This window comes from Saccostrea cucullata, unplaced genomic scaffold, assembly GCF_032062105.1.
Source record: "Saccostrea cucullata isolate Sc308-1 unplaced genomic scaffold, CSIRO_AGI_Scuc_v1 ctg520, whole genome shotgun sequence".
NCBI classification, from domain to species: Eukaryota; Metazoa; Mollusca; class Bivalvia; order Ostreida; family Ostreidae; genus Saccostrea; species Saccostrea cuccullata.
Genome location: NW_026930967.1, coordinates 235,376 through 247,880, shown reverse-complemented (window position 1 = coordinate 247,880; position 12,505 = coordinate 235,376). Strand labels below are relative to the sequence as shown.

The 12,505-nt window shown below is 35.1% G+C and overlaps 1 protein-coding gene across 1 annotated transcript in view; it reads left to right on the top strand.

Moving 5' to 3' along the window:
- Positions 1–3,351: 3,351 nt before the first annotated feature.
- The window catches only part of LOC134230742 (tyrosine-protein kinase Src42A-like), a 30,268-nt gene continuing 21,114 nt past the window's right edge, over positions 3,352–12,505 (top strand). The window contains exons 1-3 of the mRNA XM_062712582.1: positions 3,352–4,097; positions 7,721–7,842; positions 8,906–9,069. Coding sequence (XP_062568566.1) covers positions 3,679–4,097; positions 7,721–7,842; positions 8,906–9,069 — 705 coding nt within the window. The 5' untranslated portion in view covers positions 3,352–3,678. The remainder of the gene's footprint in view (positions 4,098–7,720; positions 7,843–8,905; positions 9,070–12,505) is intronic.

Genomic DNA, 12,505 nt, shown 5'->3' with positions numbered 1-12,505 from the left:
TGAATATTTTTATGAGAAATGATCCTCAGGTTGTGTAGATTTAATTTTGTTTAAATCATTACCCCGGGGTGAGGATGCGGTCACAATGGACGATCAAAGTTTAAACATAGGAGTATAATGGAGAAAATGGGGAAAAGCTTATTCTCAAGAACAGCAAAGCAATGATTGGTCATGTTTATATGGAAGCATCCTCGGATGGTGTAGGTTCAAATTTGTTCAAATCATGACCATCAGGGGTTGCAGGGGGGGGGGGGAAATGAAAGTTCAATTTTGTTCAAATTATGACCCCGAGGTAGGATGGGGCCACAATGAAATTTCAAAACTAGAAGGAATAAAGTCACAGCTAGTCAAAAAAATATGCAAGCATCCTTAGGTAGTATAGATTCAATTTTGTTCAAATCATAACCCCCACCCCACCCACCCATCCTTTTTAGGGGTAGGTTGGGACTACTTATGCATTTTAGCTTTTCAATACTAAACTGATAAATGTTTTTTTTAATGCCCCGTAATCGAAGAATCGGGGTAAGGCAACAGAGCGAAGGTTAAATTTTCTAAAATGCAAATCAAACATGTTGATACCCAAAGTAAGGTCTTCTCACAAGGAATGATACAAATTTGAAGAAAAAAACTAACACCATTCGACCACTTGTTCGGAAGTTATGGCCAACGGATAAGGTAGGTCAAACTCAAAGTTAAAGGGTCAAAGTTGTTGGTTTCTAAAGAAAGACCTTGTCACAAATATTACATAGGAGTAGTACGAAAGCACTAGCCCTAACCGTTCAAAAAATACCTAGGTTAATTGTTTTTAAGTAGGTCAAACTCCAAGGTCAAAGGGTCAAAGTTGTTGGTATCCAAAGAAAGGTTTTGTCACGTAAATGCTAAATCTATTTCATTTGTCCAAAAAATGGAATCTGAACCCATTCTATATCATGTATATGAAAATCGAAAATTTCTGAAAAAATTTACGCTTCAACAAACCCGTTCATTTAAATCACACTGACAGACTTCGTAGCGAAGTGGTTAAAGCGGTCGATCTTGGACCAATCCCTGCGCTATGGAGAGAGTTCGAATCATACGAGAAGCTTTTTCTTTTTGTTTTCACATATATTAAAAACATGAATGAAAAATAAATTATTAATAAAATATTAAAACAATGAAATACAGAATTAAATGTGTAAAAAATGATATAAACAATACAATTTTGAAAAATATAACTTTTAGAATTGAGAAATGTCTTTTCTCAGAGCGGGGGATTGTCCTCGCCTTGTACGCCTCCATTCTTTGTTGGTACCCAAAGAAAAGAATCAAAAAGAATACATCTGTGAAATATGAAAGCCATAGTCCCACCCAGTCAAAAGTTATGGACAAGGTTAAGTTTTTGCGGACAAACAGACGGACAGACAGGCGGACGGAAAGGACAAAAACTTTATACCCACGAAACTTCGTTTACGGGGGCATAAAAAGCCGCAATAAATCAAAGAAATATATTAGCATTTTTAGTGTAGATTCAAGGTAATTCATATCATTATACCACCTTATTAAAGGAAGGTTGGGAAAACTTATGCATGCATTCATAAGCTTTTTAATACTGGATTGATTTTTGCGTTCTTCTTAGCCACAGTGATCAGGTGAGCGATGTGGCCCATGGGTCTCTTGTTTTGTTCTTTTTGGTGTTCCGAAGGATTCATACATTTCACTCGGCACAGTAAAATCAAAATTAATTGTTTATATAAATTTCTATATAAATCATATCAAAAGAATTTGATGAATTGCAGATGAAATTCAAATAAACAGCAAAAGTTGAACGGGAAAAAATGGGGGGTGGGTGGGTTACTCTTTATCGTTAAGTTGGGGGCACTATTTACTAAAGGTCGTCAAACGTTTTTATTGTGCATGTTGAGGAGGGGGGGGGGGGTTATAGTACAGATTTAATGCATATTGAAAATAATTAGTATGGTACAAAAAAGACCCCGAAAATTACGGTGGCTGCTATTGGACCCACGAAATAAAAATTCGTTCCCTAAGATCAAAAAGTAAAATAGGAGGTCACAATGGCATTATGGAATAAAGATTGTCTGAAAGTCTCATCAAATTTCAGTGGTGTAAGAGGAGTAGCGGATGAGAGATGGGTGACCCCAAAGCGTAACAGGCGGACGAACAGACGGATGGACGGACATCACGATTACTATATACCCTCCCACTTTTCAAGTGGGGGTATAATAAGTTTTCTCAAATTATCAAGTCATTCCCCCGAATTTGAAAAATCGTTCTTTCTCGATTCAAACGTTCTTGCGAGGAACATTATGTTTTCACGGGTTATACCTTCGTTTCATTATTTAATTTCATGCACAATTTGCTGGTCTTTCAGCTGGCAGCTGAGTGCACTTATTATATACTATGCTTGAAAAGCGGGATGATATAGGGTATATAGTAATCGGTCTGTCCGTCCGTCCGTCTGTTACGCTTTGTGGTACCCATCTCTTATCCGCAACTCCTCTTATACCACTGAATGAAATGATGAGACTTTCAGATATTTCCATTGTGCACCTACTATTTTACTTTTTGATCGGACACATATTTCAGGTTTCTCTTCTCAAATCATGGACATTGCCATCCTTTTTATGATGTTGAAGGGTACCCATACTTTATCCGCAAGTCCTCCTATACCACTGAATAAAATTTAATGATACTTTCACAAATTCTTTATTACATAATGCACCTCCTATTTTATTTTTTGATCGAACTCTTATTTCGTGTCTCAAGCGGGGGTATAAAAAAAATTAATACCATGTCCACAGCAGCCACCATAAATTTCCCATAACAATCTGCGAAAACCCACATTTGTTATCATTAATTACAGTTATAATATTACATTATAACAATCCCTTTTAAAGAAAGTAATAAATATTATGGATTTACATGTAACGATACTAATCTTTACAAATTTTATGGCATCATATCGTATAGTATTATATAGTGTTGACTCTATATATGGGTGGTACGAGTTGACTAGAAATTGTAGGTAGAATTGGGCCGAAACCACACGGCACTAACATGTTATTGGGGCGAATCCACCAGTTACCTCATTGTGTTAGTCATTATTTGAATTGAAAATACAATTTAAAAGTAATTTCTGTTTATGAATCTTTTTGCCTATATAAAATATTTAAGTCAGTTTAAATTATAAAAAATTGTCAATAATTCATGCATATAATTTTTCGATATTTTAGACATACTAAGTCCTTATAGGTTTTTTTGACATCTTCTGCCTACATGTTAAGTTAGGCCTTCACTTAGACACACCTGTGCACTGACTGTTATAAATGCAGAAACCCAAAACGGACAATCGTTGACTCATTGTATTCCTAAATTATCACCATTCGTATCATTTTTTATAACTTATTGATATCTGAATTTAGCCAATATCTTAAACGTTCCTGATATAATGAAGATACGGATACATGATTAAGAGATTCGAAGTGTATCAACGAAAAACACTAATTCGAGAGAGCCGGGAATCGGCTGTACTAGTTTTACCCCATGCTGCCTGTGCTCGACTCCATGATGTCGGAACTGATGATAATTAGGCCTAGACATAATCCAAGTTTTATTCATTTGGAATTATTTTATTTTCATATATAGGAAAGAAGATTGCTATGTTTATTTAACATTGTTAACATGGGGAACTGTTTATGTCCAGATAACTCCAATCTTAATAATTCAGCTACCGAGCCTGCTTTGCATACCCAGCCTCCCCAGCTGAAACCACCGGAGTCAAACGGGGCAGTTGTTTCTCTGAGTCAAGTGACAATTACAACACCTCCACCAGCATCTTCTCCTGTAGTAAATCCGCTGACAGTTCTCCCACAGCCAGGTCCAACGCCAGACTCTATTCATAACACTGTCAAAACATTTGTAGCTCTGTATGATTATGATGCTAGGACTGATGAAGATCTAAGTTTTCGGAAAGGGGAGCATTTAGAAATCATAAATGACACCCAGGGTGATTGGTGGCTTGCAAGATCAAGGACAACGAAAAATGAAGGCTATATACCATCCAATTATGTAGCCAAACTTAAGAGCTTAGAATCTGAGCCGTAAGTAAAATTTTAATACTAATAGTTTGTTTAATGAAGCTATTTAGCTTCTCAAGTATTCAATCTATGTAGCTAAATCAAGAGATTGGGCCAGATTTTTTTTCTCAGGACAAAAGGATAGCTAACCACTTCTGCCAAGTTCTGGGAAAATCCATCAGTGCTCCAAGTCACACTTGCTCTCAGGTCGCAAAATGGTGACCTAAAAATTTTTTTGGTCGCCATTTCAGAATTTTTGGTCGCCATAATCAAATATTTCACTCGCCATAAAAAAAAAACATTTTGTGAATAAAACTTGATAATTTAAATAAGGATATGTATTATGTCTTTATTGTATCATAGATTACTTATTACTGTGACTATAAAAATTTGCTAGGTTGAATGAAATATTTTATTGAATACATGTTGTACAGAAGAACACAAGTAATCTGATTACAGAAATAAAATTTTATCAAATGAAAATACAAGCTTGACAGCTGTTGAGACAGGACTTTGCCTGCTGTTTGTCATGTTTACTTACTACTACGATTTACACAGTCATTCTCTTTATTAGCATGATAATACAATCATGATTCATTGTGATATGCAACCAATTGATCAAATGCTTCAATAACAAGGTCCAAGTTTGGATGCCAATTATCTGTCCAATTCAGATTCTATCAAACTTTGTACAGCATGCCATGCTTGGATAAAATTTGTAAAGTGTATTTAAGTATATATGTCTTCAAACATTTTCTTGATAAAGAATCTTTACAAATGAAATCTCGATGCCGATCTTAAAAGTTGGACGTTTCCAGCCCAAATTTTCTCAGTCGCGAAAATGCGAGTGTGTTTTCATTTCTTGTTGCAAAATCAATTTTTTGGTCGCAAATGCGACCATTTTAGTCGCAACTTGGAGCACTGTCCATAGTAATTTGGTAAAATTTAAGAGTTTTCTTCCGATTTCAAGCAATTGATGGAAGTTTAATTGATCGTTTTTCTAGTGGAAACTTCCATGAAATAACTTTTTAATTGATTTTATGTATAGAATATGATTTATTTATTAAAAATCAACAAAATTATGCATAAAATGTATCAAAAATCACCATATAAACCTTAAGTTCTCTTGGGTTCTCTAGAGTTCTCTAGGGTTCTCTGTTTAGTATGACCGAGTTTCATGCTGGTATTAGTGGTAAATAATTCACACCAATAACTGATAAAATGTAGTAGCATATATACATATATATGTATATATATATAACCCAGAAGCAAACAAACTTATATAATAAATCCAGCATTTCTCTCTGTGTATTTATTGTATCATCATATTTTCAACATGATCTTACAATGTATGTTGCACTTGTATTACTTATATTCAGTAATTCCCTCCCCCTTTCCCCCAATGTACTTACTAACCAAACAATTAAGCTGTCGTGGCACAGTGTTAGACTACATTCTGGGCAAATGGTTATGGGCACCTTCACTGCAAGTTCAACCAGAGACATATAAATATGGTTTTATATGTCTCTGATACAACATACAATGCCATAGCAAAAGTATTCGCAATTTTTCAAAATGGCGGCCATAAACAAGGACGCACATTACAAAATTAAACTATTCAAAAAGTGTGAAAAACTTACTTACTGTTCTCAATATTTTGTGAATTGACCTTTGGATCTTATTGCTGTCTGAATCCGATGAGGAATCGATAGGTTTAGGTTTCTTACATACTCAGGGGAAATGTTTTTCCAAATGTTAAGTATTGCATTAAAAAGTTCATTTTGGGTTTTGATGTCTCTGGCCTTGTTTTGGAGTGAACGTTTTATTTTCAACCAAATTTTTTCAATTATATTAATGTCCGGGGACTGGGCCGGCCATGTGATGGATGGAATGCTGTTGTTTGTCTTATATTCACACGTAATCCTGGCTCTGTGAACGAGTGCATTGTCATCTTGAAATAGGTAAGTTTATTGGGAAAATGCCTCGCTATAACTGGCCATAAATGCAGGGTTCTCCAAAAGGGGTTTTACCATGACGTCCCGCCATGGTTAAATTTATGTGCGCCATGGTTAAACAAGCTGCGCCATAGGTAAAATTGGCAGCCGATTAAATTCTATTTCATTTCAGTCCTGACACTTACTTTTTTTAATGACTTGAGTAGTTAATTGTGTTAATATTAGACTGCCATGCACCTGGAAAGTTAACAGTTGTTATGATCTGGTCGCCTGCATGGTGCAGTGGTTAGAGCCTCTGCTCTAAGAGTTGCCTAGTAATGATTTGATCCTTATATCGAGGGTTCGAATCCCACTGTGCGAGGTGGAGACTGTATAAACCGAGGTCCCATGTCGCATTAGGTGCTGTCACGAAAAAGACCCCTCCCTGCTCGATGGCCTTGAATACTGGGTGTAGGAAAAAATTTGCAGCTCTCCACCAGCAAGTGGTGGCGTCTCCATGAGTGAAAAATTCTTGAGAAAGATGTTAAACAATATACAATCAATCATTCATCGTTATAATCTGGCTCAGTTTCACGCCTTTTAATCGCTATAAAAAAATATTTCAAACACATCAGTGATGTCGAGCTGCCAAAACATTGTGGTATAAAATGACAAATCTTCTAACATGTTATGTAATCATGTTTTAGTAATCAAAAAAGCAGTTGTTCTCTATTCATATACGTAAAATCAATGGATTGATTGATTGTTTGTTGTTTTATGTCCCATTCGAGAATTTTTCACTCATATAGAGACGTCACCATATACCGGTGAAGGGCTTCAAATTTTTACCTTTACTCGGCACTCAGACAGGGCCATTGAGCAGTGATGGATCTTTATCATGCCAACACCTGCCACTTACAGGGGGCCTCGGTTTTTAAGGTCTTATCCGAAGGACCCACAACTTTCACTTCAAAGTGCCAAGTGCATGGCAAAGGAAAAGTTACTACCCATTTTTTATCGACTAAGGTCCGTCGTGGCTGAGATTCGAACTCATGACCTCCCGATCACGGTCTACTAACTGAGCTACCTTGAACAGTCTAAAATCAATGGAAAGTGAAATCTAACTGGCAAATGTCAAATCTCATGGACAAATCTAATAAAAAAATACTGAGCGATAACAATATGGGTAAACAGGTCTGTTAGGGCTGTGGGGCCGATTGGGACAACAAGAAATAAATTTCTACATGGGAATACATGTATGATGAAACCAAAAATCTACAAAATTTTCCTTGAGAAGGGCAGGATCATGATATGACAGCACCTTCAGGTAATGCAGATTTAAGTGTGTTCCAATTATGATAGGGGGGATTCAACTGAGGTCAAAGTTTTATAGAGAAATGGGAAAAAAATCTTTAAAAGTGTTGGCATAAAGAGGTTTGTATGTGTCATATACATGTATTGAAAGTTATTATACATAGTTCTTCATTTCGTTTGCTCATGATTTGAATTGGGACAAGCTGTACAAGCTTAAATAACATCAAATAGGAAGTACTCATCAAACTGGAAATTTTATGTTGTAATAGTCTAAGCCAGTTTTAGGTATGTCCTAATTGGTCAAAGTCTGACAAACTCATCATACTCAGATGACCATGTTGTCTCTTATTGTGAAAGGATTGGTCTAAAAAAAGTTCATTAAATAATCTTTTTTTGCAGATGGTATTTCGGAAAAATTAAGCGAGTTGAAGCTGAAAAGAAATTGTTATCTCCAGAAAATGAACATGGGGCATTCCTTATCAGAGACAGTGAGAGCAGGCGCAATGACTACTCATTATCTGGTAGGTATAACTGGTTATATATAATGCTGGCTTACTTCTGGGCTTTTAGCACAGTGTGAGCCTTTCTTGCTACCTCTTTCCCTGTGCCTGTCTCTCAACTTTTAGTGGTTTGCGATTTTTCAAGAACCACTAAACTAATTTTAACCTGATTTGATATAGGGCTTACTGTAGAAAAGGGGGTTCAGGGATTTTCCACTACCCCATGTAGGGCCGAATATGGGCCCCATTCCCTACTGAAAGACACCTCTCTTTCCCCCAAAAATTCACTGCATATTATGTTAAATTTTTTAATGCAGAAATACTCTACATGTTATTAACTTGATCATAATTCATGTAAAACAAACATGGTCAGATTTGGAAATTTAAATATAATGAACAAAATTTTAAGAAACTTGAGTAAAACTTTATTCTCTGATTAATTCATGCTGAATTAGCTAATGATCAATTTTACTCATTTTAAGTGTTTATTTCTTGTAAAACATCATGCAATAAAATTTCCCAACTATCGGTCGTCAATGCTAGTGATAAAATGTTAAATTCCAAATTCAAAGGGCATGGGCCCCATTCCCAAAAGTGAGTGAAAAATCCCTGTGGGTTCAAAACTGTTCAAATGAAGGGTAAAATCCCATTTCAAGGGGAGATAATAAAAAAAGGTGGGGTTGTAATTTTGAAATGTCCATTTGTAGTTAGGCCACACCAGTTTAATTTATTTTTCTTAAGACTTAGACATGAAAAAGTTGAAGTTCATGGGCATGTTGCTTTTGTACTGTATGGGCTTATGTCATTATGTTTTTGTTGCAAATCTTACTAATTACTAATAACTTGTGAAACGTCTTTCTATAAACTTTTCACATTTTGACTCCAGAATCAATGGGTCAATTTTAACCAAACTTTCCACAAAGCACCTGCCCTCTTTCAAGGGGAAATGGTGAAAAATTTAGCGGTAGTTTTCAGAAATCTTCTTCTCAAGAACCACAGGGCCACAGAGTTAAAAACTTATGTTAAACCTTCTAATTTTGTACAGATGCAATTGTATGAGAAACTTCTGATATTTTAATTATAGTTCGAGATGGAGACACTGTGAAGCACTATAGAATTCGACAATTGGATGAGGGAGGGTTTTTCATAGCTCGACGGGTTACTTTCCGCACCCTATCAGAGTTAGTAGATCACTACAACCTAGAAGCAGATGGTCTTTGTGTCAATCTACGAAAGCCTTGCACACAGGTAAGTTTTTAATTAAGTAATATTCTTGCAATCAATACAGGTAAACTTCCGTATCTCAACATCGGATATGTCGATAACCTGGGATATGTCAACATCCGTCCGCGGTCCTGGCATTATTTACTATATGAATGATTTGCAAAAACTGTGATATGACGACCTCGGTAATGTCGACTACCCCGCTTATCTCGACGTATATTCACAGTCCCAAGAGCAAAATTTACCTAGTATATGTCGACATTGGGACAATTTTCTGCTCTGCTTAACCTAATTGTTTGTCAGCTGGTCGCTCGTCACGCACGGATGACTCCTTGTATCTCGACGTCGTCAGAAATTCACACCTTTCACACCCATGTTTTGACTACATACTGCTTCTGTAATAATGTGTTTATAGAGGAATCTCAAGCACCCTCACAGAGTTCCCGAAACTTATTAAAAATATGTCGGACAATTGTCCTGTAAATATTCAAAATTCACCGGACAGTTGTAAAATTTACCGGACATTAATTTTTTGTATGTAAATTTAACATATTATAGGATTGGAAATTGTGTCGATATAATAAATAATATGTGTAAATCAAAAGTTGGCAAATGCAGGTTTTTTTTTATAGATTTATTGAAATATTTTCTATTAGGCCTGTGTATGCGGGATTTGACGTCGCCGACGGTGTGTGATGACCAACGCTTAATTCATCGTATTAAATTATTATGTCCTTTCTGAGAGATTTTTTACTTTTTTAAATAAAATCTGCAACATGACAACTTTTGGTTGATTGTTTGGAATTAGTCCGAAATATCTGTCGTTTTCCAGGCTTTTTTTTTTTTTTTTTTTTTTTTTTTTTTTTTTAGGATTTTGGTATTTAAATTTATGTGCCAGGAAAAATATTATGTAAAATATCAAAACTGTTTAGCCTGAAAAACGTCTTAAGTGAATTTGTTGTTGTTTTATTACATTAAAGTTAGTCCGCTATTTTTAGCAAAGGGGAAAAACGCGCATGTATTTTAAATGCTATCAAATACATGGGGAAAAAAATCCAAAAGTTGGTATAATATTAATCATGCTAGTGGATTAAATTATAGAGAAAATAATAAATGGTAACAAGTTGTCTGTAGTCAAGCAGAAATAGCAGGCAACTCTTGCAACCCTGCAAATTCGTCCTGCAAAACGAAAGAGGATTGTCACTTTTTTTACTGTCAGAACTACGGAGTGCATATATTTATTAAGAGGGAAAAATATTTGTTTGACAGTGTTTTAACTGTTTTTCCTCCGAGACTTATGGAGATTATTATTTTAATATGTAGCTTTTTATAGTAGACATTCACCGTCTACAATTTTTTTAAACAAGAATGCACGAGAATAATCTGGCGCGCCCCTGACGTTTTTTTTTTTATTTCCTTTAGTTTTGCATTTGTTTATTGTCAGGACAATTGAATTAAATGATTTTGTTAAGATTATGTGTAATTGTTATACAGTCAGTAAAAAAAAATCATCGGACATTTTGACCAATAAAATTAAGATTTTACCGGTCCCATTCAAAGTTTACCGGGGATCCCCGATGGACCGGTGCGTTTCGGGAACTCTGCCCTCAGGGTCTCTTAGACATTAATTGTTTAATATTTAGCTGGTTAACCTGTTCAGCTTGGGTAATATCAATCTGCTTGATTCTGCATAAATATGTTTTTTTTTATGTCAAAATCTAACATAACTAACATTTTGTTTAAAAAAAAAAGTAACTGAATTATAATGAATAATATGCACATTAAATTCAATTTAACTTAGAAATTGGGGTAAAAATGCATTCAACAGGAAACAATCCAATCTATGGCATGGACATGACTATCAGCCGTGATATCCATGCATGTGTTACATCATTGAGCTTGTTTTAATACGCAAATCCTTTTAAATTTTGATTTGAAAATGAAATGAAAAATAATGACGAATGATAATGAAATAAAAATGAAGTGAAGTGAAATAACTTTAAAAAATACACATTGATTTTTTTCAGTATCACGGAAGTCGACTTTATATGGTTTCGATTATGAGTTTATAGAGTGCATTATGTATCCTGTTCTGACAAAGCAAGTTGCATGCAGAATGCTGAATGAAAAACTTTTATTAGTAAAATTAGAAGATTTCCATAAAAAAAGGAAGCATTTTATTAGATTACATTTGTGAATAATTCCACAGATTTTCTAACAGATATAGAGGGATAGCTGAAACAAACGAGCTACAGTCTATTGAAGACATGTACGTAGTTACACATACATGTTTTACTATGCAGTACTTAAATTAAGGACTTCGAGTCTCAACTCTGATATCTCGACGCCTTGGATATCTCGACATTTCCCGATTGGCCCGCTGTTGTCGACATAACGAAGTTTACCTGTATTTACTTTAATCTCCATTCTACTGACTGTCATTCCATGATTTTGCATTTAGCTACTGACTGTCATTCCATGATTTTGCATTTATCTCACTTTCAAAAAAAACTCCTCATGATATTTATCAAATATCATAAACTGACTTGTTGTTGAAAGCAACTTAGCTGACCTTGACGGTTGCTTTTTACATATTGATGAGAGCTTATAAACTGCATCAACATTTTTCTTTACTTTTCATTTGACCCAGTTTTTTTTCTTAAACTTGCATTTACCTTAGATTCAAAAAATACATTCAAAATACTTAAGATACTTTTATTAATGCCTAGGCTCAGAAATGTTTCAGATCTATACACAGGGCTCTACATTGACTTTTTTCCTACTTGAGCAAGACATTTACTTGTCCGAGCTTCAACTTCACTTCTCCAAAAAATTTTCAAAAAATTTTAATTGATTGGTGCTGTTGTTGATTGATAAAATACAACAAAAACGTAAAACCAAATTTTATCTAGGTTTTCTGTCCTGACAGCAACATAAATGTTCCCAAGTGAACCTGTCAACATAAAACAGAAAATATAGAATATATAAAGTACCGTATGTATAGTTCTGAAAGACATGGTCAAAATAATCTTCATGCTAGATTTCAAAAGTGTTATTTTTTTTATAGAGTTTTGATAACAGTTTAATTTTTAGCTCACCTGAGCCGAAGGCTCAAGTGAGCTTTTCTGATCAAAATTTGTCCGTTGTCTGTTGTCGTCGTTGTCATTGTCGTTGGCGTCGTCGTCGTAAACTTTTCACATTTTCATCTTCTTCTCACGAACCATTGGGCCAATTTTAACCAAACTTGCCACAAAGTATCCTTAGGTGAAGGGGATTCAAGTTTGTTCATATGAAGGGCCACACCCTCTTCCAAGGGGAGATAATTATGAATTGGTGAAAAATTAATGGCATTTTTAAAATATCTTCTTCTCAAGAACTACTGGGCCAAGAAAGATGAAACTCATATGGAAGCATCCTCAGGTAGTGTAGATTCAAATTTATTCAAATCATGAGCCCCGGG